The sequence below is a fragment of the Homalodisca vitripennis genome, chromosome 4, assembly GCF_021130785.1.
Source record: "Homalodisca vitripennis isolate AUS2020 chromosome 4, UT_GWSS_2.1, whole genome shotgun sequence".
Classification (NCBI taxonomy): Eukaryota; Metazoa; Arthropoda; class Insecta; order Hemiptera; family Cicadellidae; genus Homalodisca; species Homalodisca vitripennis.
Window position 1 is genome coordinate 172,041,041 of NC_060210.1, and position 22,781 is coordinate 172,063,821.

At 32.9% G+C, this 22,781-nt stretch overlaps 1 protein-coding gene across 1 annotated transcript in view; it reads left to right on the forward strand.

Moving 5' to 3' along the window:
• The window catches only part of LOC124360637 (parafibromin), a 56,665-nt gene that overhangs the window by 7,550 nt on the left and 26,334 nt on the right, over window positions 1-22,781 (forward strand). Inside the window, exons 2-7 of the mRNA XM_046814421.1 lie at window positions 5,834-5,939; window positions 6,569-6,831; window positions 8,075-8,288; window positions 12,274-12,454; window positions 18,505-18,641; window positions 21,198-21,322. Of these exons, the coding sequence (XP_046670377.1) occupies window positions 5,834-5,939; window positions 6,569-6,831; window positions 8,075-8,288; window positions 12,274-12,454; window positions 18,505-18,641; window positions 21,198-21,322 (1,026 nt within the window). The remainder of the gene's footprint in view (window positions 1-5,833; window positions 5,940-6,568; window positions 6,832-8,074; window positions 8,289-12,273; window positions 12,455-18,504; window positions 18,642-21,197; window positions 21,323-22,781) is intronic.

The window sequence follows — 22,781 nt, forward strand, 5'->3', positions numbered from 1 at the left end:
TCTTTTAGCAGCTGTTGTTTGTTCCACTTTCGGCCACCACTCTAAGGCAGCATATGTGACTATTGGTTTTATTATGGTTTCGTAAATCCAATATATCATTTTGGGTTTAAGTCCCCATTTAAATCCAAAAAGTCTCTTACAGACCCCAAGGGCCATTGTCACTTTGGATATTCTGTTTTCAATATGGGAGTTCCAAGTGAGCTTCTCATCCAGGACTAAACCCAGGTATTTCACTTCTTTTGTTTGGTTTATGCTGATTGAACAGGTTCTGTAAGCTGGAACTTTCTCTTCCTGGTAAAGGTAATCAAGATGGGTTGATCCGTAGACCTTCCCCATGACACTAGTTGCTTATGAGGTTTAATTCTTTTTGAATTAGGCGTTCCAGCGTGCTTTTGTTTTTTCCTTTGATCATAAGCACTAGGTCGTCCGCATAACATAGTAGTCTTAATTCTTTCATGTGTAAATAGTCTGTTAGACTGCTGTCTGGCTTTAGCAACCTCCCGACAAGATCCCCTCCTGATTAGAGAATATGTATCCTCATTTTGAGTTAGGTGACCCCCCGGGAAGTGTGTCTCCAGAAGTAGTTCTAAGGTCTCCTTCCTGTTCACTGTTAGGTCAACCATCCTCTGGGGAGGGAAAACAAAAAAAAATCAAACAAATTTTCACTTTGCAAAAAAAGGCAATCAATGTTGGGTGTACAGCCCCAAACTCACTGCAGAAATTTATTTATTGCTTTAAGCATTTTAACTGTTCCATGTGTGTACATTTATGAGTGTGCAGTGTACATCAAATCACAAAATCTTGAATATTGTAATGATGTACACTCATACAATACTAGGCACAGAAACACTTTTGCTGTATATCATAGGCTTACTCTTTTTGAGGTAAAACCAAATTTTGCTGACAGAAAAATTTTTCAAAGCTCTGCCTGTTCGTTTAAAAAATTCAAACTGTGTAAAAAAATTCAAGACTGAGCTCAAGAACTTTTTGGTTCTAAACTGCTTTTACAATTTGGAGAATTTTTTTACGCATTGTTCAAGCTCCCAACCAAATTAAACCAATCCTAACTCTTCCCTGGGGCAGTTTGACCTACAGAAGCCCACTACTGGGCCAACTCCTGCGGAACTACAAGTATCAAGTAAATAAGTAAGTAAGAAGACTCATACAAATGAGGACAAAAGGATTAAAATACCTAATACTTTCTGATAGTCAGGCTGCACTGAAGGCACTTGATACCTGTTCGTTTGATTCGAAAGCGGTCTGAGAATGTAAGAATGCTCTAGCAGAGCTGGCAATGAATAACAGAGTAACACTCGGTTGGGTACCGGGTCATGAAGGCATTCATGGAAATGAAAAAGCAGACATCCACGCCAAAAAGGGAGCGGAAATCACAATGGTGGGGCCTGAGCCAGGTTGCGGAATAGCCTTCTCCAACATTAAAGCTCTGGTCAAAGATTGGGAAAAGAGGATAAGGAATATTAATTGGAGTAGAGCCTCAGGATTAAGATTATCCAAAATGTTTCTCTCCTTACGTTAAAGGGTGGACAGCTCTCTTTGATCAGAATAAGGAGGATATAAGACTAATATTAAGAATGTTGACAGGACATGGCTCCCTAAGGAAACATCTTATGAAGGTAGGCCTTAGCCAGACTAACGAACGTAGACTCTGTGGAGAAGAGGAGGAATCAGCAGAGCACATTTGGTTAGATTGTCCTGCCATGTTAGAAACTCTGAAAAGATACCTGGGGGCATATCTTCTCAGCCCCAAAGATATCAGAGAACAGGAGCCCTCAAATCTTTTTTGGTTCAAATTAGTTTTTGCAAAAGCCTCGGACTTTGAGGACACAAAATTAAAGTAAGGGAGGTGCAAAGGTCCTTTTAGGACTAAGCGCGGAGACAAACTGTCTTTTTCCCTCAGGAAGGAAAAAAAAGTATTGTATTAATGGAGATACAAAACAGCATTTTTTTTGAACCGTGGTAACGGTTCTTTTTATATACAAGTCTGTCAGTGCCAACTTAGTTGACCCTGATCTGGATGCGTGAGTGGAGGGAATAGGCGCTACCACTATTGTTTAGTACGTTCTATGGTGCAGTACAACGTTCTACGGTTCAGTATGCTCCGACGTATCCTCACCATGTACGTAAGTTTTACATTTATATAGCGTAGTACTATTGACCAATCCTTACTTGTTTCATTCAACGTTTTAGTGACAAAATACTTTGCATGTTTCAATTACGTCGTCAAAAGTTATGAAACGATACAGTTTTTTTTTTTTTAATTACATGTTTCTACTTGTGTATTATTTGTTTTTGGTTCTACTTTTATCCACGATGAATTAAGAATCCAGCATCAGCCAGAGAAGCAACAAGCCAGAAATAATTGAGCGTTACAACTGTACCAAAGTAGGAGTTGACTCACTGCACCAAGTGTAGTAAGAAACAAGTAGAAGAACCAGCAGCTCATCCAATTTCCAACCAATAGCAAGGATAAAAAATATGCAGCTTTTATCCTTAACAAAATCTCTAGATGACAACCTATTTCTGCGAGTGTTGTTCTCGAGCAATGTGTGGAGAGTATTTAGGGCAGTATATGCAATGTGTGGAGAGCATCAAGGGCAGTAAATGTACAATCTAGCGTAATTTAATAGTACTATGTGCATATATAACGTTTGAAAATTTTGTAAACAATAAAGCTGATTTTTGTAAAAAGCAATTGTCAAAAAATTTCCAACCAATAGCAAGGACAAACAATATGGAGCTTTTATCCTTAAAAAAAAAATCTAGTTGACAACCCATTTCTGCGAGTGTTGTTCTCGAGCAATAGGCAAAAAGAAAATACAAGAGGCTTGGGGCACTCTTCGGCATTTTACTGTCATCTGTTGCCTGTCTGTGTTGTGGGGTTATTGAGCGGTTACTGTTTTATTTACCAAATAGTGTTCATTGAATTCTTTTGAATAAATAAAGTATAATGAAGCAAAATAGATCACCAATAAGTGGAACACTGTTCGTACAGTGTAAGTAGAGGAGGACGTATGTGACAGTTTTTTTTTTTTAATGTAGAGTGGATTCATCTAGTAGTAATGGTGTGCTTAATGATACTAATTATGACCCTGATTATGACCCAGAATTGCCTTCTACTAGTAATAATTTAGATCATTTACTCTCTAGACACACAACACCTAATATAACAACTGATGATTTGTCCTTGTCAGAAAAAGACATGCTTGTCAGTCTAGATTATCGGCCTCCACCTAGGCCAAACCTCAATCATTTGTTTCTTAAGATAATTGGCAGGAGACTGGAGGTAATGGAAATGTGAATGTGTGCATCCCTTTACTTACTAAGCAAGAGTTATCTGGTTCCAAACACACTCCATGGAAAGTGAGTGATGTGTTATATCTTACAGGACTATGCTAACCCCTATGGTAACTCATGCATGATGATAAGGCTGTGAAGCGACCATACACCTAACTTAACCCATTCTCCTATCAGCGTTGATAATTAAATATTATTATACCAACAAAAAGAAATAAAACAGTGTAAACCCTAATACATGTTAATCCAGACAGGAATATGATCAACCACATACACACAGACACACTCAAACACACACACACACACACACACACACACACACACACACACACACACACACACACACACACACACAATCTAGAAATGATCTAAATGGTGATCTAAAAATATTTACTCTTTCACAAGTCACATAAGCAATCATGTATATTTGGGTGTGATATCAGGTGCACCTACTTACATGACAACCTTACATACCTGATATAAAGTCCATGCCACTTCGAGGGTTAATCTTTTAAAACAGTTTTAAAAGCATGTTTTGAAGAATATTTTTTATTAAATTGTATTTTTGTTGATTGCTTAGATACGTATGTGGAAATTGTATCAACACGCTAGAGATTGCACCCGTCTCACTTTGCCACATTTTTCGAAATTCTGTTTTACAAGTGCTCTCCATAAAGTAGATTAAGTTTCACTCTGTAGCCACTAGGGGCGGGACTATCGCAGCCATTTTGATGTCAAGGCGTTTCTCAGTTCATTACCTATCCATCCGTGCTAGTGAGAGGTTACTGTTTCTCCTTGTTGTTTTACAAGAGCAGTTTAAAATGTGCGATGCAATTGAAAATTCTGCGCGTTGTGAAGTGCGGTTGGTAGTACGGTTTTTGTTGGCTAAGCACAATAAACCAATTGAGATTTATCGCCAACTCTGTGAAGTTTATGAGAATTATGTGATTTCTGAAGGTGGAGTGCGCCAGTGACGTATTGGATTTAAAAATGGCCGAACTAATGTGTACGATGAGAATGAAGTGGACGGCCAAGCATTGTTATCAATGAAATTGTCTCTTAAAGTCGATGAAAAGATTAAAGAAGACTGCTGATTCATAATAATAGAACTCTCACTTAGTTTCCCTCAAATTTCGTGGAGTTTGTTACACGAAATTGTTTCACAGAAGTTAGGTTATTATAAATTTTGTGCAAGACTTACGAAGAAGATGGTGTCTTGCTGTTCAATCAAATCATTACAGGAGACGGGACTTGGGTAAAACACGCAAATTGCAAAACCAAATTACAGTCTATGGAATGAAGTCATACACATTCCCCCCAAGAAAAACCAAGGAAATGCATGTAAACATTGTCGGCATGGAAGATAATACCAACTGTTTTTTGGGACAGGAGAGGAGATATTCTTGTTGATTTCTTTGAACTTTCCACAACCATAAATTCTGTGAGATTTTGTGAAACATCGTAAAAGTTAAGAAGAGCAATACAAAACAAGCGAAGAGGAAAGTTAAGTTTGAAAATGTTGTTTTTACATGACAACGCTCGACCACACATGGCAAATCAGACTCGAGAAGTCCTGGGTACTTTTTAAGTGGGAGGTGTTTCCACATCCGCCTCACTGTCCGGACCTTGCACCCAGTGATTACCACCTGTTTCCAGCAATGAAGACCTGACTTGCAATGCAGCGCTATTGATGACATGGAACTGTGGGATGGTGTGACTATCTGGTCGAAGTCTCAGGTGGCAGAATTTTTTAACGTTAGATTTTCAAAACTAGTTTACTACTACGATAAGTGCCTAAACTTGTATGGTGACTGTTGAAAAATAGTATTTTAGTGTCACTTTCAAATAACTTTTTTGTCTATATTAAAATGTTATCTGCTTTCTGGATAACCCTTGTATTATTATTATTAACAAAATTTGCAGCTTGGGAACTGATGTTCATTTCTTCACACGTCATTACATATACTAGTCTTTTGCCCACTTTGTTTTCAAAATAAGTAAGATTTTAAAGTTCCTAGCACCCTATTCAAGACCAATTGCTGAAACAAACACTTAAATTTATGAATACTGTCACTCTCTTATAATAAATTCAAGTTCCATTTTGCATGTTTTAATTTTATTAGATTTTTTAAAACAAACAAAATTTGTAGGGCTACTTATATGCAAAAGTTCATGCAGCAATTTGCTTACATGCGACCTCATATGCAGATTATTTAAAGTACTCTGAGAGACAGTTCATTGAACTAGTCATAGAATTTTTTTCACAAATATTCATATTGAATGGAAAATAAAAAAATAATAAACAGTAAGTGTGCGCAAATTGATTTCGCACAACCTCTCGCATCTAGAAAGTTGTGACCTTTTTTAAGTTAAATTGATTGACTACCTTTCATAAGAATTAGTCAATCTGCCAATAAAGATTAAATATAACTTAATATTAAACCATGGCTAAAAAATTTAACAGTTTGAAGTACACATTGCGTTATTTATTGTCTCTACAGTGAAAATGTTTTTGCAGGTCTGGTAAAGATGGGGCAGCAAAGGAGTATTATACATTGGAGTGTTTGCTATTTCTACTCAAGAATGTTACACTGTCACATCCTGTATATGTCCGACAAGCTGCTGTAAGTATCTTAGTAATTTAACTTAATGTTTTTTTACAAACTACATTCTATACAAAAAATGAATCCTTAGTTTTAAGACAATTAACGTATAAAATTAGATTAAAACTCTTTAAAATACACAGAAAAATGTTAAGTAGTAATAATAGAATTGACTTCTGTAACTATAAGAAGGTTCCATCGTAACAGGTTTGCTAGAAATGCATTTCGGCTTGTGCAAAATTTAGTTTCTTGCTAAATGCTCTGAAGCATCAGCTGCTTCACCTATTTATCGATCCATATCTCCCCCACCACATTTTATAATGACATCTTGTATTACACACATCACCTCTCTCCTACTTTGATATAATGCCCGAGTAAGATTCTTGAGATCTTTAACTGCTGTAGCTTAATTTAAATTAATGAAAACGTTTATCAGTTAATTATTAATAATATAATATATTTTAATCAAATTAAATATATTTGTAAACAAAATAAATTATTCACAGAATATTGTAAGAAATATGAAATTGCAATTTGTTTAATCAAACTCAGATTTTTTATCCTATTAGATTTTATACTATTATGTTTTCTCTATTTTGTGTGATTTTTTTATTTAAAATAAGTATTTATAACTCATGATTTTGTTGTAGGCTGAAAATATACCAGTTATGCGTAGACCTGACCGCAAAGACCTTTTGGCTTATTTAAATGGAGAAACTGCTACTTCTGCAAATATTGATAAAAGCGCACCTTTAGAAATTCCAACACAAGTAAAACGTGCACCAGACGAATCCATAGAGAGTGTGGCAAAGAAACCCAGGCTAGAAGATATGCAAGTGCAGAGGGTAAAACAACAACTTGCTGCAAGGTTGGATGCACCCAAAGAAGCATCGGTAACAGTTGACAATATTAAGTAAGTTAATTTATTCATTAAACTTTTGTAAACATGTTTAAGTGTTGAAGACTCTTGGAGCAATTAGAACAAATTTTTAAATAGTAGTAAATGTTATTAAAAAAATACTTTTCCAGTATAGATATATATTTTTTATTTATTATTTTTATATATTCTTTTTAATTGTATAGTATATTTTATTTATGAAGTCGCCTGAAGATGAATCCTTTGGTTTCGAAAGGCCTCGTCCAAAAAATAAACTGTATTGGAAAAGTATTGTTTTAGTAACATTTACTACTATGTTTAAGTGTGCTAGACATAAATTTTATAAATAAGATGTTGCTTTTTTATTGCATACTGTATTTATTCCAAAGAGATTTTTTTGTATCAAATAATATTTTTCAACATTACAAAACTCTTAATTTTTAACGTAACAGTTTAATAGTTATTATCATCCATCAACTTATAAATGTAAAATGTTTAAAACAAATTAAATTGAAGTTTTAAAAATCTGTTAATTAAATTAGTACTTATACTTCGAAGAATTATAGCTACCCATAAAAATAATTATAATTATAAGATTTTATAATTATAATTATAATTTTTTAATAATATTATTATTAAATAATAATTATAAAAATAATTATAAGAACTTGATAGCTAAAATAAGAGATATAAACAACTTTAAATTAAGATAAAGTTCATAACTAAAGTCTAAATATAATTTGCTTGTACCGAAGTTTCTTTACCCTTTTTGTTGTAATTAATTTGGCAATAATATAATGTTATGTCAGCCCACGTATTATATTGTCAGTCTTTGCTAAGTTTTCAGACCATGAACATTTTTTTGATAGGATTCTGGTAGATATGGTTCATTTCATTGTCAGAAAAAGCTGTGTTCACCTAATTTCCACCTAAAGGAAGTAAAAGTTCTTCTGTTGTCAATCAGCAAGAAGACTGATGCATCTCTAAACCCATGCTCTTTGGATGTCATGTGTCTCCAACTTCAACAAAGCCTATTACATGACACATGGTGTGGTGTTCTATCTTGTATTTTATTGTGTAAGGGTTAGTGTCGCATACATTGGGCTGGCAACATTTCTCCGCAAGCCCCTTAACTGGCCAGGATACATTCTACAATACTATCAATAAAATAATTTTTCATATTGGGTTTATTATTATCTTTGTCAAACGGTAGAAACAGAAAACAATAAAGTTTTCCACTTAGCACTAATTAATGATGTAATGATTATCCTCCTTTCAGATCTCTGTCCGAAGCCATGTCAGTAGAAAAGATTGCTGCCATTAAGGCAAAGCGCTTGGCCAAGAAGAGGACTACGATCAAAGGACATGATGATATTGGGATTGGTTCAGATCTCAGAGTTATGTTGGACTTTGATGTTGATATTACAAAAGACATAATCTCCAGAGAAAGACAATGGAGGACTAGAACTACAATATTACAAAGTACCGGAAAAGTGAGTTATTAATTTTTAGGTTTAACCCTCTAATTGGCAACAGCTGTATATATGTCAGGAAACAGGTGTTTGGGAAATTGGTTTGTTATATGCGTATTTTTGATGTTTTGGTACAAAGCTGAGTATCAATCAATGAAATAATAATCAACCTATAGATTGATGTATATTATTACTCAATAAATCAAACTTTATTCCTTTTTGTATAGTAAGTAAAAAAAGTCTTGTGCGAACAACTGTTTTGACAGTCACCAGCTGACCGAGGCGACTGAGGCGACTAGGAATAAGAAACATTTTTTTTTATAATAAATTAAGTAATTCTAAAAACAAATCTAAAATGACTTGGAATCTGATTAAAACTGAGATAAATAAAGAATCAACTGCAAAGCATAATATTAACATTGAACAAGATGGAATTTTAGTAAAGAACCCTATTCAGATAGCAAATTTATTCAATGATTTCTTTGTATCAGTAGTTTGAAAAATCTGTTATAAAACCAAAGATTCCTCAGGGTAATAGTAACTTACTGTTAGAAGACAATTTTTCAACCCAATCTAGGTTTAAGTTTTAAAAACCATAACAGAAGAAAATCTTAAAAAAAATAGTTAACTCCTTTGAAAATAAATTTTCTGCTGGCAATGATGATATTTCCATTGGTATTGTAAAAAAGTCCTCCTGTTATATTGAAACCCTTATTGCATGTGATAAACTCTTCTATTATCTCTGGAATATTCCCTGAATCATTAAAAATTGCTAGAGTAGTTCCCATTTTTAAAAAAGGAAATCCTAATGATGTGTCATACTATCGTCCTGTGTCATTGCTACCCATCTTTTCAAAAATACTTGAAAGAGTTGTTCACTTTCAGTTAGTAGATTATTTAGTAGAACACCAACTCCTAGATAAAGAACAACACGGTTTTTCAGTCAGGTCGATCAACAATTACTGCAGGAATTGTGAGTTCATCCAAACAATAATCGAATCAGTTGATAAAGGGGAAAAAGTTTTAGGTGTATTTTTAGATATGACTAGAGCCTTTGACAGTGTGTCTCATAAAAAACTTTTAAAGTCATTAGAAAAACTAGGGATTACTGTGGAAAACAATTGGAATGGTTTGAATCTTATCTCAAAAATAGACAGCAGTATGTTGGGATTGAACATTTAATATCAGAATTTGAGAAAAATACAATTACATCCGCAAGTTCAATTCCCAGAGACGAATAATTAAACATGGTGTGCCGCAGGGGTCTGTCCTGGGACCTCTCTTCTTTCTTTGCTACTTGAAGGGTTTACCTGGAGCGATCCCTGTTGGTAGTACTATTTGTTTGTTTGCTGACGATTCGAATATAACAATATCAGGAGACACTAAAGAAAATGTTGAAGTTTCATCATTTATTACTTTGTCAATTGTCAAAGAATTTTTGGATCATAAAAAATCTCCTACTAAACTCAAGTAAATCTAATTTTATATAATTTTGTACAAAACAAACAAGGAATAAAATAAACCCACAAGTAGCTATAAATAACGAAATAATAGAACAAGTTGAAGTAACAAAATTTTTAGGCCTTTTAATTGAACGAAAACCTAAGTTGGGATAAGCACACTGATCATGTGGTAGGCAAAATGTCAACAGGCTTATTTGCTCTGAGACAATTGGCAAAGTACTGTAGCTTGGAAACATTAAAAATAATATATTTTTTCTTTAGTTCACTCACATCTTGCTTATGGGATAAGCATATATGGAGCAACAAAAAAGGGAAAATTTAGATAGAATTTTAATACAACAAAAGAAATCATTAAGAATTATGTGCAAATTAAAAAGAGAAGACTCAGTTAAACATCTTTTTGCTAATCTAAAAATATTAACTGTATATGGGCTCTATTATTTTAGAAACTCATTGACTTACGTATAAAACAGAACTTTGACCCGAATTTTATCTGTAAATAATCATATTCACAACACTCGATTAAATAGACAGGTTGAAACACATCATTTCGATTTTTTTAAGAAAAAAAACTAAATATATGGGAACAAAGTTTTTGTATATGCTACCAAGGCATATTTTACTGGAAAATAATTTATCTAAATTCAAATCTAAAGCGAAAGATTATTTAATAAATTTATCTCTTTATTCGCTAGATGAATATTTTCTCAGCTAGAACTAAGCAATTCTGACCTAACTGTTGTAAGGAATGTAGGAGGGGCCATTCTATGTTTGGTATAACATAATATATTTTAATATAATAAAATCTATATTAAAGTCCTATCTAGTATTAAGTCTTGACCATTTGTAATTTGACGCTATTTATTGTACCTTTGTACATAATATGAATAAAGAATGTTTGAATCTTGAATCTTTTGTAGTAGTTACATTTGCTGACATTGTGTTTTGATATCTGCCTAATTGATTTATTTTGAGTTTATGTTTTCTTTTGATTATTAGTAATATGGCTAATGCAGACACATTAAATTTTAGGGACAAAGGAAGTGATTTGATAGAACTGTTAGTGGAACAAGAACCAGTGCCTAGTGAAGACGAACTTACTAATGATGTTGGTGACTTTGCTGGTTGGAAAGTGATGAGGAATCACTTGCTGATTTTTTTCAGGAAATGATAACAATTATGAACCAAATGCTGATGAATTAGATGAGTGGAGGGATGAACATCATGATGAAGCAATGATTGATCAAAACCTAAACATAAATGTAGCGGGACCTTCAAATAGGCTGCACCTAATTTGCCTGATTCCCTTTACTCGTGAACCTGCTTACTGGGTATAATCATCCTTTTTAAACACCATTTTGAATACAACTATTCCTTCAGGACCATTATGGTTGTATACATCCTCCTTAGCAGGAAAAGACACTGGAGTTTCTGATAAAAGATACCAGCACTAGAATAAAACATTGCCCACCTAGAAATTCTAAAGCTATTGAGAACCTCTTTTTATTTTTACTCTAACTATTTGGCTTATGACTATGAGAGAATCTAGCAGATAAATAAATTAAAGCTGCCACAAACAAGGGGATGTAAAGGAGGAGTAGGCTCAAGGCACAGACAATTATTATATTTTCAAAACTTAACAAATTGTGTTTGTTATCAATATGGGACCGATAATGAAAAAATATAGTGTTTTATTGGGACACTAGCTGCCCCAGAGGAACCCTGTTTTATTGAAACAATATCTATGAAGCGTTTCCATTTGATTAGTTCAATGTTACACCACTTAAATTCAGGACCCAATCCAGGAAAAGGCTAGCCCGGTCATAAACCTTGGCATAAAGTCAGGCCCTTTTTGGATTAAATGTACACGTCTTTCAAGTGACACTTTTACCTACAGCAAAATATTTTATTGATGAAAGCCTTATTGATATGAAAAATTAGGTGCTCATTCATACAGTACCTACCAAACAAGAGACACTGCCGGTGCGAAATAAAATAATTTTAACTGTGTGATAGTGAGACAAGCTATATTATGCACAAAGACGTGTATAGTGGAAAATCTTTCTTATCTGATGGAAATAACCCACTGGGCCAAAAAGTTATATTTGACCTTTTGAACAAATGTTCCCAAAGGAAGAGGAGCCAGTAGAATTGTGCTAGGAACAGGTGGATATGTTTTGGGATCTAATGATGAACTTTCAACACTTCTAGAAAAAAATAACCGCACTTGCTTAGTTTGTTTGAAAACTGACATCAGAAAAAGAACTAACTACTTCTGTTGTAGAAGCAATTGTGGTGTTCACCAAAATATAGAGATTAGCGCTTAGCAACACATTTTATAATTAATTTTTATTTTATATATATATATATATATGTATGTATGTATGTATATACACACAAGAAAATATCTTATTCAGAACAAAAACAGTCCATGAAGTGGTAGTAGACATTCTATTAATAGTTAAGAATAACAGACTAATACTTTACTAAATCCACATCTATATGTTTAACATTTTATTTCAAAGTGCTTATAATTTTTTCAGATGTTTGCAAAAAATGTTTTTGCCATTCTGCAGTCAATAAAGGCACGAGAGGAGGGCAGACACAGGCCTCCTGCTGCAACACCGATTATGACACCTAGAGCCACTCCCATCAAGCCTGTTATCCCTCAGCCTGCAGTTTACAACCGTTACGATCAGGAACGGTTTATTAGACAGAAAGAAGGTAAAAAGTACCATATTAACCCTTTGAGTGCCAAGAGACGATGTGATCAGCCCATGGGTATTTCCGAAATGTGTAGAGGGCCGACTAGATCAGGGTTTTTCAATGTTTATTATTTTGTTACTAAGTGTTGACATAAGCATTGTATTTATTCTCATTTTATACATAATAAGTCAAGTAAACATAGATTATCTATGTTATTTTGATTTTTTACAGCTGGTAAAAGCTATTTGCCAAATATGAGGGACAAATATTTTGCAAGTGCAGATTTTCAATATTTAGCACTAATATATAAGAAAAATCATACTCAGTATTACAGATACTTACTTTTTGAAACTTGGTAACCTATACTTATTCTTACTTATATAGAGAACAATGACAAAAGTTGCACAAATCTATTAAGATCAAAAAATTACAATAGTTGAGGCCTATTCCAGAAAAAGCGCACATGGGTCAGAATTCAGTTTTGCGAACATAAGGCTTAAAGTTTTTGCAATATTATTGAATACTCAACATTCCTTTTTAAAAATACCTAAAAGTTATATGTAATTGTGTCACAGTTCAGCTTTTATTATTTACTATTTTTAATTTAAAATATTTTGTCTTTCATTTAATGTTTTTGTGATAAAGAAAATGTGTTGTTTCTTTGTTTTTGAAAATATTATCAAAAGGAAAGTAATAAATACTCAAAATAATGTAAAACACATTTTTACTGACTCTGTTTACATTAACTAACATTTAGGGTATAGGCCTACCTTCTTCCAAAATGAATTCTATCCACTCCGCATCTTCCGTAGTAGGAAACTTATGCAGAGATCTGATGTCCTTTTCCTTTGCTCCACTGACACCTGCAAAGGTGATTGGCTGAAGATCTGTGTTTAAGCTTTAATATCCCATCCAACCAAGGTTTAGCTTAGCCAATTCTTTCTACTCTTTTGATTTCATTTTCAAGAGTAGAACTCAAGAGTGACCATGAACTGGGTACATAGCTAGGATTAAAAATGTACGAATCTTGGCGAACCAGTCGCAGAACTTAGTCATTGTTGTGTTTCGTTTTTGTCCACCAGTGGCATCACTAAGTAATGCGATTGTTTTAGTTTTTCTTCAAGCAATCATACAAGAAAGAAACTACAGAATTTCCATTCTTACTGGAATGAGTTTCCATATGACGGTAAAAGTAAGATGAGACATCATTGTAAACATGGGTGTTAAAAACATACAGCCAGAGTACTATATTCATTTGAAATTTGTATAAAACTGAAAATTTGCATTAAGGCGAGAAATCAAATAGTTCTGTCCATAGTCAAATTCCAAAACAAGACGATCAGGGTTTTCATGCTAGCTTAACTTTGCCTTTGAGATATACTAATCTTTTAGCTGTTTATGCCATTGAAATTTTCTTTTGTGTACTTAAAGATGCACTTTGCATAGATCATTTGGGTTTTGTTTAAGTTTTTCTTTGCATTTTATGCAAAAGTCGCAAATGTCAGTTTTTGGTTTAGTAAATCCGTAATGGAAATGCTTTCGTAAACATTTCATGTAAGAAAGATGTAGGGCTTTTTCTGTACTTTTAGGGTATTATTTTTGGAAAATTTCAAAGAACATTTTGATGGTTAAGTTAGGATTTTCAAAGTACGAGGCATGTTTTTAAAGTAAGTACCGTTTTGATATAAAAAAATCAACAAGTACATTTTTCAAACAAAACTTTATTTTTTTTACTTAAATTAAAACATAAAACCAATATTTAATACTTTTATTATTTTGTGAGGCCTTTCGATATCAAGGATATCTTCTTCAGACACATCACAAAAGTAAATACAAAAAGTAAATTTTATTTTAATAATAGTTAAACATATGTGATTTAATATTAATTTGTCCTGTGTGATGTAGTGTGAAAATACAATTAAATTATTACTGGTATTATACAATATAAATTTTGAATGTTATTTTTGTAATCTTCGTTTTAGTATTATTGAATTTTGTATTGGTCCATCTTCTTGATTTAAATGCATGGGAGTCATATTACATTAATCAAACAAACACAGAAAATTTATTAAATCAAGAAGATGGACCAATACAAAATTCAATATTACTAAAACGAAGATTACAAAAATAACATTCAAAATTTATATAGTATAATACCAGAAATAATTTAATTGTATTTACACGCCACACAGGACGAATTAATATTAAATCACATATGTTTAACTATTATTAAAATAAAATTTACTTTTTGTATTTACTTTTGTGATGTGTCTGAAGAAGATATCCTTGATATCGAAAGGCCTCACAAAATAATAAAAGTATTAAATATTGGTTTTATGTTTTAATGTAAGTAAGTTATCAGTACCAATATAAGCTCCATCTACAACATTAAAACTTGATTTACCTGAAAGAGCATTCTTTCCTCTACTTCTCTACATAATTTCCATTATTATTAAGGCACTTGTCGTATCTTGGGATCAGATTTTGTATGCCGTCGTCAAAGAAGCTTGCCACCAGACTGGACAACCACTGTTGCACAGACGTATTTACTTCTTCATCTTTGGAATGATGCTTCCGCGCCAAATGCGTCTTCAAGTGCAGAAACAAATGGCAGTCGCTAGGCGCTAGATCGGGACTGTATGGAGGATGGTCCAATTGTTCCCGGCCACATGAAGTGATGAGCTCTTGCGTTCGATTTGCTGAATGTGGACGAGCATTATCGTGGAGCAAAACGACGCCTGCACTTAGCATGCCACGCCTTTTGTTTGAATTATGCGGCGCAGTTTTTTTAAAGTTTCACAGAACGCGGCTGCATTAATCGTGTCACTGCGAGGCAGAAAATTGACCAACAACACACCCTGTCTGTCCCAAAAGGCAGTGCACATGATTTTATGGGCAGAAATTGTTTGCTTGAATTTGACTTTCCTAGGGGATGTTGAATGCCACCATTCCATTGACTGTTGTTTTGATTCTGGTGTAACGTAGGCTACCCACGTTTCATCGCCTGTAACGATATGGCCAGAGAATTCCGTCAGTTCTCTGGTCAACTATTTACCGGAAGGACTTCTACGCACACGTGACGATCGTTCAGACGATTCGAACTGTTCAAACCCAAATAGTCCAACGTGCATGAGGATCTTTATGTCTTATTGTTTCGTAGTTCTTGACTGTAATCTAACTGACTCACTAACTGAGTCTGCACTGTCTATTCGTGGACAAAAACGACCGGCAGTACTCAAATTATCGATTAGTAAAACATGTTTTTGTAGTTCTTTGTGTATAAAACTATTTAGAAATATATAGCAACAGAATAACGTAATTTATAAATATTATAAATGAAGTTTGTTTTTTCTGTGTCTATATTTTTGAACGCTAGCTTGTCTGCTGGTTCTCTGCACATACTTTAGCTCCTCGATAGTAAACAGACGGTCGCTAATTCGTATTTCATCCGTATGTCGTACTTTGCGTAGTTGTAAATAAATATATTCTCTATACATATACTTCCATACATTTTTACGTAAATGTAATATATTCTGGAAGCTCAATTTATAACCTACCATTTCTATTACTTAAAAAGGAAAAATGACTTGGAATTTTAAATATATTCATTTTCCTGAATCTCTGCAAATTCCTTTGAAGTAACGTGGTATTCTTAGGCTTCCCCCTCACCCACAAAAGATAAATTAATTAACTAGAGTTCATTTGAAAGCATTTGGTTTATTTGTTGATTGTACTGAACCGACCCTGTGTACCGGCGAAATCGTTGTCTCGTACCGAAAGTTCGTCCACAGCTAGACCTCTGACCCGCAATACTGAACTGCAGTCTGCCCGAGGTAGCGCTGTGTTGGTATTTATTTGTTATCTTTGTTTTTCTTAATTGAATATTATGTATATTCTACATCACAGAAAGGAAAGTTATTAGGTATACACAATGTTATGTCGACACATCGAAAGACGCAGAGATAATAACTAAGGAGCTTAAACTAGGTGATAGCGATAAATCGTTACTGAATTTCTTGCATATCACTAGCGACAAAATACTAGAGCACTGCAGCTTTTTGGCATTTCTTGCAAATACTGCTAGTGATGATAAAACATCATCGTTGCACTTGGCGGAAGGGTTAAATACAGTACTACAGTTGTCTATTTGTTTTATAAATAGACTAGATAATCGCAAATTTTCGACCGGGAAAACCGTGAAAAAACCGGGAATTTGAAAAGAAATTTTGAGTGGCCACCCTGAGTGTAGTTTTCACAAAAAATATAAAACATGAAGATAACACAAATAAATATGATTAGTAAATGTAGAGACAAATTACTTGCTAACGTATTTACATAAAAGCTTACATTTACTAAATAATAACGCTAATATATTTACACTGAAAATTCACGTTTATCGCTTGGACACAGCTCAAATCACTACATTACTTTTGTAAATAAATACGGTAAAATACTGTATAAGTTACTATTTTAGTTTTTATTTACTCAAAAGCTTGGTTATCGGCACATAAACAACAAGAAAGGCCGTTACGCAACACAGTACTCGTCCGCTACGTCGCATTCCTGGAAGACAAAATCATCGCCTAGGTACTTCGGTAATATCGCAGCCCACTATTTTTGGACGAGTTTTCCTTTTCAGGGATAAAAAAACTTCATTATACGTTCCTTCTTCCATAATGAATCGAAAAATACTCTATGAGGCATACTTCCTATCGCCAAATCGTCTCCAAATAGACGCACGAATGACCTGACATTTTAGAATATGTTGTTACGATAACGTTGTTCTTTTAGTTTTTGTTTTCATTGATTGTCGTAATAACTTGTAAATTCCAAAATAGGTTAAAGAAAGTCTGTTCTTTTTAATATTGTAATTTATTTTGTCCTCGATAAGGGAAACTCGTCCAAAAATAGTGGCCTCTTGATAAGTACCCAAACAACATAGATTTTACAGATAAAATAGTAGAGAAGCTACTACGATAGTTAGGAATTTATTGAATACAGCTGTCTGATTATTTGGCCAAAATTATCTTGCACTATGTAAAATATTATCTAAATACGAAACATCAAAATTAGCGAGACTGGCACTTTATGCACTTTTCGTACCGTCAAAATTAGCGACGCTGTGGCACTCAAAGGGTTAAAGATTTCAACAGATTTTATCATCCAAATAAATATTATAAATTATTATGCTTTCTCCCCCCACACAATTTATAAAAATTATCCCACTATGTTAATTTTTGTAAAAAGTTGTGAATTATTTTGTGAAACACTACACATAATACCAAAAATCAAAACTCATTTATAAACAAATCATAACTCAGTTTTACAGATAGTTACATTTTTGAAATTTGGTATGTTATGTATATAAGGAACAATGGAGAGATGCATACAAATAAATGAAAATCACAAAACTGCAATTGTTTCATTTCAAACTTGAAAATAATAATAATAAAATTTTTGTTTACAAAGTTATGAATTATTTGGATGATTACTACACAAAGACCAAAAGAGTGCTTGGCACTGAGAGAGGTGACCTATCATAAATGCTTGACACTGACAGTGCCACCCCCTCAAAAGTGCTTGGCACTAAAAGGGTTAACTATAAGTTCAATAATATTTTGTTATTTTAATAAATGGAAGGTGGTTTATCAGCCACTTGTACACAGTTTTCTTCTTATGTTTGTTGGTGTATACTATAATTTCGCCTGAAAAGAGATTATTAATTATTTTACAATTATATATCTGTTGAGTCATGCTCTTGTTAAGAAACATGTAGTCTGCACTACAATACTCTTGAGCCATGTTATGTAAGGTTCTAACTTCAATGTCCTTTGTTTTGGTTCTGTAGGAGAAAGACAGTATTATTAATATACATGATATGCTAGCAGTAGCCACACAGTTAACATGTCAGATAGATCTGCTATATATATTATGATAAGAATCAGCCTTAATATTAATAAAAATAACAAAAAACTCAGAAACTTATTTCTTACCTTTGTATAAATTATTGTTTACCAGGTAACAATGTGAGCAGATTTATCTTTTATATTTCACTAAAATTGTTACAGAGACGGAAGGATTTAAAATCGATACAATGGGAACATATCACGGAATGACTTTGAAGTCAGTAACTGAAGGCAATCAACCTAAAAAAATGCCTGCTCCTCAGACACCACATCCTCCTCAGCCTATTCCAACAGCACAGGTAAAGTTTAGTTGTATTTCAAAATTGACTAAGTATTAATTGTAAGTCAATTTTGTTGAGTTATATTAATTACAACAAAGAAATTACTACCCAATTAGGAGCAGATTAAAGTTTATATTGTAGGAAACTGAACGTGTTAAACGTACAGTAAGAAATTAAGTTTTGAAAGTCGTTGTATGCAAGAGAATGAACAGCATGAATACTAATTTTGAATAGTGAGCAGTTGTATAGTGAGGTAGGTTGAATGAAATTATAAAGAAGTTGTTAATTGCTAGTTCGAACCTGTTATTTTAAAGATGATAAACAATCTTCAAATTGGAGAGGCAGGTATCTTCAATGCTTCCAACACGTCACTATTACTTGAATTATATTTTAAAATCTCTATAAAAAACCAAATTAACTTCATAATCGAGTTTTTGATATTTTATCATTACTCACAATGTTAACAAACTGAACAAACTGTTAGACAATAAAAACAGTTGTCTTTTAACAACGTGACTCAGGCACAGTTGGAAATGTCAGTTTCCAAATGTTGTTGGATACTGACATCATTTTTGCAATATGCAAAATGTATAATTATCTACTCTATAATCAGCTTATTTATGACAAAGTCACATTTATTTTGGACGTTGCATGTCTAGTCCAATACAGTTGATATTGCTGCTACACTTTAATGTTCACTACTTATATATGCTTTTTCATAATAATTGATAGTTAATTAGTGTTGTAAGTGACTTAATCTGTGTCAGGTGTATGTGTGCAACATGTATTTGTAACGATACAAATAATATTATTGTAGGCTCTTATATGTTAAGGGAAAATCTAATAAAATTTTAATAAAAGTAACTGATTACTATATGTAGTTTTTGAAAATATATAAGTTTATACCAATATATGGAAGTAAAATGAGCCTATAGTAGAAAATTCAAAGAGACACACAAATCTCGAGATTCTGGGGCACAATGTTGAGAAGCCGCACAAAGGTCCTTATAGGACTAGGTGCAGTTTTCTAAGCATCTTGTCCTAAGAGACCAAAAAAGCTGAGGCCCAATGTAATTGAGTACAAGTTGTAATTGTAATCAACAGAAAGACTTAAGTTTCTTCCAGGATTAAATTACACTAAGGCTGTGTTAGCTAGAAAAGATCTAATTAATTTATTTTTAACCCTTTTTTAAATCTTGTCAGGACGAAACTAGTAGTGAACTGGAATAGGAATTAATATTAACTGAATATTGCTGAAATTCAATTTAGAATCCGGTGAGCTTTAAATACTGTTATTAAAATGATGCAGTAAGTTAATCAATTTGATGTTGTATTCATAAATAAATAAATGAGCAGTTTGTAGATTTATTCAAACCAATATTTTACTATATATATATATTTTAGTCTCTTTACAACGATTTGTTTGGTGTTGAAAGTTTTTAGTGTGTTAAAGTTAACATAACTACTAATAGCAGAGTATGAATTGATTTTGTAAATTTTGACAGCTTTTAAGTTGTAGCAAGTAACCTTACCTGAAAATTCCATAACCAAGGAAAATCTGAAAAAGCAGAGATAGATCTTAATAATTTGATACTTCGGACATTTATGTCAATAATAATATGAGTAAACTGATTGAACAGTTAGAAAACAAATCATTGTAAAACAGAACTAGATCAGAGAAGCATTTCATTACTTTCCTTATCACATATAATGTTGTATGTTATTATGTTTCATATTTCCCTTTTGATCTCTCCTAACAGATTTTTCATTAATGTCAACTTTTGTTAGTTCAAATCAGATGTTTATATAACAGATTGTTTAAGTTTCGGTAAAGCTGTAATTTTACTCTAAAAGCATATGTAAAATATAAACATGCATGATGCAAAACTAAAGTTTTTCTATGTGCAAAATATAGCCTGCTAAAAGAAGTAGTCACTTCAACAAGAAGCGACATTAACCTTTCAATAACACACCTGGATAGCCACTGAACGGAGAAAAGTCCTCCCTGACATCAAAATGGCTACGATAGTCCCTCCCCTACCGTCTACAGAGCAAACAAGCGTGACGTTACGTTCCGTGATGTGAAACGAGAGTTTTTCCCCCCTTGCAAAACATACATCCATATCTCGCTAAAAGAAGTAGTCACTTCAAAAACTGTAAAAGTTACAAGTAATTTTGTATATATTAAAGCAACTTTCTTTCTAAATGATCCTCGTAAAACGACTGCCACTACTAGGGCTAAGAAAGTGATCCAGCATTAGTCCTAAAAATTTAAATTGTGAAAAAGATGTTCATCATCTACACCACATATATTTATTAGACTGATAATAGTATTCTTAGTTGTTTTTGCTATATTTAGTAAGTACTAAACCATTCTTCTGCGGTATCTAAATTAGAACAAAGTTTCAAGAATCTTAAGGTCTTTTCTATGACACAGAAAAGTTGTATTATCAGCATACAAAAGTGAATCGCATTGCAAATTAATAAAAAGGTCATTAATAGGTATTAAAAAAATAAAAGGACCCAAAACATAACCTTGAGGAACATTATACTTAACTATAACTGTTGTTACAGGCTCGTCTCGGGTTGTCTTCCCAAGCTAATAAAAGAATCTCTCGTACTCCCATCATCATCATCCCTGCAGCAAACACTTCTCTCATCACCATGTACAATGCCAAGGACATTCTTCAGGACCTCAAGTAAGCAACTTGTACTAATAGAATACCATTGTTATGGTATAAACAATGTTGAATAAATTTAAAACTAATTATGACTTAAAATTTTATCTGCTTTATAAGGTAAATAAAAATGTTTATCTGCTTTATAAAATAAATACATGCTATGAAATAATGTCAAATAAACAAAGTTGTGCAATATTTAACATCCACCTAATTTAGGAGTATAAATTTAATCAGCCAAGGATTGATTATTGTTATTATGTGTAATCTTCCTGCCTGGTTGAACTACAAAATCACTGGGTTATACAATTTTTTCACCAAGTGTTTGTGTAAAACTGATTAGGCCTATAATAATTTCATACAAAGCAATTTAATCTTTCCCTGTCACTCCATAATTTATTTTGTATTTTTAGCTATGAGAATTGTAGCTTCTATCAATGAAGTGTAAATTCACAAATAAGGCACAGGAGATAATTCAACTTGATAATCATATAGAACTTGAACTTGTGGTTTATTAAACAATTTTTAAAACACAGATCTATTTTAATTGATTAGTTCAGGTCCAGTTACAATCAAACTATTTAACTCGAAAACTTCTTATGATCATTCATCAAATAGCTCACAACACTCTTGTATTTGTAAAGTTTTCTCAGGAAGGAATAAATTAAAACAATCTTATTTTGAATTAATTATTTATAAAATTCCTCCAAGTGCTGAACTGTTTTTTATTAACAAGGTCATGTCATCTGTAAACATTATTTTGGTGGCTTTTTTTGTAGTCTTGGATGTATTTGGGAAAAGCATTTGTTAGCAAAATAAATAGAACAGACCTTCCAGGACAGAACCCTGAGGTACTTACCGAGATATGGGCTGTAGGGTGGATCAATATATTTTCTGCTGGTTGTATTTTGTTCACTGAAGTTTCACTATTTGACATTGTCCAATTAGATAACTTAAGAACCAATAATTTGAAAGGCTTCTTATTCCAAGATGTTCCAACTTCTTGATCAGCAGTTGATGACCTAGGCATTAGAACGCCTTTCTGAAGTGAAAGAAAACAGCAGAGACAAATTGATAATTTTCTATTTGTTTGATAATGATTTGAATTAGATTGGTGATGGATGTTGTTATTGATTTTCCCTTCAAGAAACCATGTTGACTTGGTTTGATTAGATTGTGTAGTGTGAAGATGGCTTATCAGTCTAGTCAGTGCTACTTTTCTTTATTATTTTTAAATTGTTGAGATTGGTTTATTATAGTTCTCTATTTCTGTAATTGAGTTTTTTTTTATATTTAAGGTAAATTTTACTGATCTTCAACACAGATGGAAATTTTCCAGCCCAGAATGATTTATTGATTATACTGACCAGGATTCAATCATATTAACTGTGTTTTACCTGGAGTAGAGTTCATCATTACCATTGGAACTCTTTGATTTGACAGAGCGTATGGTATGTTTTACTTCTGCAGTGGTAGTGAG